Genomic DNA, 5,771 nt, shown 5'->3' with positions numbered 1-5,771 from the left:
TCTCACTTCCTCTCTTCTCAGAGGACGGACGCTCGCTAGCTTGTCTGCAGCGTTCTCCCTTGCAGTTGTTGCCCAGTCTACTGGCAAGACCCTCAGGAGAAGCTCCCACACCCTGACATGGTAGGACAGCAGCCCTCTGGCCCCTGGAAAAGGGGATGGTGTGGGAAGGGGTGAGGAGGGAGGTGGGTCTAGCAGCTACCCGCGACAGCAAAAGGGATGGTCGCCCCATGGCCCTGAGGACACTCCCTGAACCCTGCAGACACCAGAGAAGAGAGGTCAAAGCGGCCGATGGCTGAGGGGCTGAGGCCTAGGACCTCAGCGGTGGCCTGAGGCTGTGGGCTGGGCTCTGTCAGTTCTGACCCAAGCAAGCTGGGAGAGGGAGGGAGGCAGAGGAGAAAGGAGCTGGACATATCCACCCTCGCCAGGGGCCTGGGTGGAAGCCAGCCTGGACCACAGCAGGAGACTCATCCCTGCTGGGGTCTTAGTCAAAGGTAGGGAGATTTCAGGGTGACTGGAGGGAAGGGAGCCAGCCTCCACTTTGTTCAGAAGGAAAAGGCTTAATGGCCCCTAAGGAGAGGAAGGGAAAGTGGGCTACGCTGGGGTTTGGTTATGTGTGAAATCAGAACTCTGCACTGCGGGCTCAGTCCTGGTTCTGAGTCCCCATTCAGAGTCAGAGACGGGCTGGGAGACTAACTTGAGAGGGTAGAAAGGGCTTTGGCAGCTAGGCGAGCAGAGGTGGGGAGGGCTTGTGGAGGGCTTTGGAGGGCCAGTGTAGACCCCAAAGGGGAGCAGCTGGGGGTGCGGCCGTGCTGGACACTCACACAGCCGCTGGCTCCCACAGGGCTCCTGCGGAAGGGTCCTGCACCCCCTGTCCCTCCTGGTGCGGGCTGTGGTGCTGGCCAAGGCCCTGGCCCTGGGCACGCTGCCTGACTTCCTGCCCTGTGAGCTCCAGGCCTGCGGCGTGCTGAACTGCAACTGGCTCTTCCTGAAGTCCGTGCCCCGCTTCTCTGCAGCAGCACCGCGTGGCAACGTCACCAGCCTTTCCCTGCTGTCCAACCGCATCCACCACCTCCACAACTCTGATTTCCTCCACCTGCCCAACCTGCGGCGCCTCAACCTGAAGTGGAACTGCCCGCCCACCGGCCTCAGCCCCATGCACTTCCCCTGCCACATGACCATCGAGCCCAGGACCTTCCTGGCCATGCCTACCCTGGAGGACCTGAACCTGAGCTACAATGGCATCACCACGGTGCCTGCCCTGCCCAGCTCCCTTGTGAACCTGACCCTGAGCCACACCAACATCCTGGTGCTGGACTCCACCAGCCTCACTGGCCTGCATGCCCTGCGCACCCTCTTCATGGACGGCAATTGCTACTACAAGAACCCGTGCAGTCGGGCTCTGGAGGTAGCCCCTGGTGCCCTCCTGGGGCTGAGCAACCTCACCCACCTGTCCCTCAAGTACAACAATCTCACGACGGTGCCCCGAGACCTACCGCCCAGTCTTGAGTACCTGCTGCTGTCCTACAACCACATTTTTAAACTGGAGCCTGGGGACCTGGCCAACCTGACTGCCCTGCGCGTGCTCGACGTGGGTGGAAACTGCCGCCGCTGCGACCACGCCCGCAACCCTTGTGTGGAGTGCCGTAACAAAACCCTCCAGCTGCACCCCGACACCTTCAGCCACCTCAGCCACCTGGAAGGCCTGGTGTTGAAGGACAGTTCTCTTCACACTCTGGAACCCAGATGGTTCCGAGGCCTAGAGAACCTCACGGTGCTAGACCTGAGCGAGAACTTCCTCTATGACTGCATCACCAAAACCCGGGCCTTCCAGGGCCTGGCACGGCTGCGCAAGCTCAACCTGTCCTTCAATTACTGCAAAAGAGTGTCCTTTGCCCACCGGCATCTGGCACCCTCCTTTGGGAACCTGGCCTCCCTGCAGGAGCTAAACCTGAATGGCATCTTCTTCCGGTCCCTCAGTGAGAACACACTCAAGCCGCTGGTCCGCCTGCCCCTGCTCCAGACCTTGAATCTGCAGATGAATTTTATCAACCAGGCTCAGCTCAGCATCTTTGGGGCTTTCCCTAACCTTAGCTTTGTGGACCTGTCAGACAACCGCATCAGTGGAGCTCCAACCCTGGTGAAGGCCCTTGGGGAAACAGGTGATGAGAACCGGGTCTGGCTGGCGCCTGAGGACCTTGCTCCAGCCCCGCTGGGCAAGCCCAAGTCTGAAGACTTCATGCCCCGCTGCAAGGGCAAATTCACCTTGGACCTGTCTGGGAACAACCTGGTAAAAGTGCAGTCAGAGATGTTCACCAACCTCTCCCGCCTCCGGTGTCTGATCCTGAGCCACAACTGCATTTCACAGGCCGTCAATGGCTCCCAGTTCCAGCCACTGATCAGTCTGCAGGTGTTGGACCTGTCCCATAACAAACTGGACCTGTATCATGGGCTCTCATTCACAGAGCTCCCACAGTTAAGGGCCCTGGACCTCAGTTACAACAGCCAGCCCTTTGGCATGCAGGGCATAGGCCACAACCTCAGCTTTGTGTCCCGGCTGCAAAAACTGCAGTACCTCAGCCTGGCCCACAATGGCATCAACAGCCGCGTGAACCCGCAGCTCTGCAGCAGCTCCCTGCAGGCCCTGGACTTCAGTGGCAATACTGTGAGCAGCATGTGGGCAGAAGGAGACCTCTACCTCCACTTCTTCCAAGGCCTGAAAAGCCTGCTCAGGCTGGACCTGTCCCAGAACAGCCTGCACACCCTCCTGCCCCGCAACCTGGACAGCCTCCCCAAAAACCTGACACAGCTGTACCTCCGTAACAATTACCTGGCCTTCTTCAACTGGAGCAGCCTGGTGCTCCTACCCAAGCTGATCACCCTGGACTTGGCAGGAAACCAGCTGAAGGCGCTGACCAATGGCACCTTGCCCAATGGAACACACCTGCGGCATCTGGACGTCAGTGGCAACAGCATCACCTTTGTGGCCCCAGGCTTCTTCGCACTGGCTACTGAGCTGCGGGAGCTCAACCTGAGTAAGAACAGTCTCAGGACAATTGAGTCCTCCTGGTTTGGGACCCTGGCAGGCAGCCTGAACGTCCTAGACGTGAGTGCCAACCCCCTCCACTGTACCTGCGGGGCGGCTTTCGTGGACTTCCTGCTGGAGGTGCAGCACGCTGTGCCCGGCCTGCCCAACCGCGTGAAGTGCGGCAGCCCCAGACAGCTGCAGGGCCGCAGCATCTTCGCACAGGACCTGCGGCTCTGTCTGGACGAGGCCCTCTCCTGGGATTGCTTTGGCCTCTCACTCCTGGTGGTGGCTCTGGGCCTGGTGGTGCCGCTGCTGCAGCACCTCTGCGGCTGGGACCTCTGGTACTGCTTCCACCTGGGCCTCACCTGGCTACCCTGGCGGGGCCCACGTGGTGCCCAACCCCTGCCCTATGATGCCTTCGTGGTCTTCGACAAGGCACAGGGCGCAGTGGCCGACTGGGTGTACCACGAGCTGCGGGTGCAGCTGGAGGAGCGCCGTGGGCGCCGGGCGCTGCACCTGTGCCTGGAGGAGCGGGACTGGGTACCTGGTAAGACGCTCTTTGAGAACCTGTGGGCCTCCATCTATGGCAGCCGCAAGACTCTCTTTGTGCTGGCCCACACTGACCGGGTCAGTGGCCTCCTGCGCACCAGCTTCCTGCTCGCCCAGCAGCGCCTGCTGGAGGACCGCAAGGACGTCGTGGTGCTGGTGATCCTCAGCCCCGATGCCCACCGCTCCCGCTATGTGCGGCTGCGCCAGCGCCTCTGCCACCGGAGTGTCCTCTTCTGGCCCCAGCAGCCCAGGGGTCAGGGCAGCTTCTGGGCCCAGCTGGGCATAGCCCTGACCAGGGACAACCGCCACTTCTATAACCGGAACTTCTGCAGGGGACCTGCAGCCGAATAGCCCACTGGCCATCGGGGGCGGCTGCTCTCCGTCCTGCCTCACTGCCGGCCCCACAGCTCCTCTGCCTGCTCCCCCCGCGCAGCCAGCATCAGCACATGTTCAATAAATACTGCAAACCTGCTGGTCCTGAGCTCCCTGGAGGTACAGCTGGGAGTTGAGAGGGGACTCTCCAGGTCTCTGTTAAGTGAGGAGTGGACAAGAGGTCACTGGGGGAAATGTCCACAGAGCAAAACAGGGCCCACAGGACGAAAGTCTGCCTAAGGGCAGGTTTAGTTGCAGGCATGTTTAAGGGAGCCTGAAGACGGCCACTAAATGTGGCCTTGGTCCTTCCTGGAGAAGGGGGCAGTTCTGCCCTTCCCAGCCCTTCCTCCACCCCCTGCCTGCCCTTCCTGGTCAGCACCCCTCGCTGGTACCTGACTCCCTCCTCTCAAGGGCACAGAACCTGCAGGCCTGTTTTTTTCTGCCCACTTCCCAGAAGAGTCGGAAAAGTATGCCAGCCCAGGGCACTATTCATTCCCTAGGAGAAAAGATGAATTAAAAAAAAAAAAAAAAGAATAGATGAATTTATGGCAGGTTCTGAGGGGTGATTGCGCCCCCTGCTGGCCATACCTATGCCGCGTGGTGCAGGGTGGCCTAGGCTTGGGAGAAGGGCTGGGGGTGCGCCCGGCAGCAGGGAACTAGAGTCGCAGGAGCGCACAGTCCATTCCTCTGTTTCCACCTAGCGGGGCATGTGGGTGTGCCAAGTACAAAGGTGGGGCCCCCATGCTTGCTCTTGCCTCCCAGGTTTCACTGCGCCCAGCCTGGAGTTAGCCCAGGATGAAGTAAGTGTATCTGACCTGGGGACTGGACCCAGGGCCTTCACAGCAAGCTACAACCACGGTCCTTTTTTAAAATTTTGAGACAAGGCTGAGGCAGGAGGATCATCATGAATTTGAGGCCAGCCAGGGCTACATAGTGAATTCAAGGCCAGCCTGAACTGATAATGAGACCCTATTTCCAAAAAGAGAAAAAAAAATTTGAGACAGATTCATGCTATATTGCCCAGCACGGACTTAAACTTGCAATCCTCCTGCCTCAGCTTCCCAAAATGCTGGGATTACGGGTGTATGCCACTGCCTGGCTGTAGGCTTCAGGACACGGGGAGGGGATCAATGTTTGGGAGACCTTCACTCAAGTGCATGGGTTGTAGATTTTGCCAGGCCCAGAGCCCCAGAAGAGCCTTGTCCTAGGCTACACCATCACCACTCCAAACCTGCCCTTTCCGGAGCAGAGGAGAGTCGAGCAGCCTGGAAGAGCTGGGCTCTGGAAGGGTAGGAGAGCAGAGCCAGTGTGTCTGGACAGGCCAGTCCGCAGGGGTGACTGAGGCTGGTCATACGCTGCTGTTTCTGCAGGCGGGCTTCAGGCAGCCCTGGGGTGTGTGGTTGCTTCTCCTATGCCCGCTCACACCCAGAGCAGAGCTGTGCGGGAAGTGTGGGCCACCTTCCTCTTTTTGCCTTCAAGGGGCTCCTGTATTGCCTACTGTCTGCCAAAATAAAAGACAGAACCCATGTGGGTTCTGACATATCTTGCTTCCTTGGTCCCCTGGGGAAAAGAGAAAGCAAACAAGAGCAATCTTTTTGGTGCACACCTGTAATCACAGCTCTTGGGAGGCTGAGGCAGGAGGGTTGCCACAGTATGAGGCCAGCTGGGGCTTTATACTGAGTTCTAGGCCAGCTTGTCTCAAAAAAAGGAAAAAAAAAAAAAAAAAAGGAAGAGAAAAGCAGTCTCTCCTCCAAGGGTGAGTCCTGGGGAAGTCCCCTGTTAAATGACTGTGAGATTGCTCCCAAAACAGCAAGAGCAGGGAGCA

At 59.1% G+C, this 5,771-nt stretch overlaps 1 protein-coding gene across 3 annotated transcripts; it reads left to right on the top strand.

Moving 5' to 3' along the window:
* On the top strand, positions 1-4,055 carry Tlr9 (toll-like receptor 9). Of its 3 annotated transcripts, none has more exons than XM_013507653.1 (2): positions 1-120; positions 1,014-4,055. In XM_013507653.1, the coding sequence occupies exon 2, from the start codon at positions 1,154-1,156 to the stop codon at positions 3,923-3,925; it is 2,772 nt and encodes a 923-aa protein (XP_013363107.1). In that variant the 5' UTR covers positions 1-120; positions 1,014-1,153; the 3' UTR covers positions 3,926-4,055. The 3 variants fall into 3 exon arrangements, with proteins under 3 accessions (XP_013363107.1, XP_013363106.1, XP_005410403.1); XM_013507652.1 differs by having other exon boundaries at positions 953-4,055; XM_005410346.2 differs by having other exon boundaries at positions 842-4,055.
* The last annotated feature ends 1,716 nt before the right edge of the window (positions 4,056-5,771 follow it).

The sequence above is a fragment of the Chinchilla lanigera genome, unplaced genomic scaffold (assembly GCF_000276665.1).
Source record: "Chinchilla lanigera isolate Chin_1 unplaced genomic scaffold, ChiLan1.0 scaffold00131, whole genome shotgun sequence".
Taxonomy (NCBI): Eukaryota; Metazoa; Chordata; class Mammalia; order Rodentia; family Chinchillidae; genus Chinchilla; species Chinchilla lanigera.
Note: the sequence above shows the minus strand (reverse complement) of the source record. Positions and strands in the feature narration are given on the sequence as shown.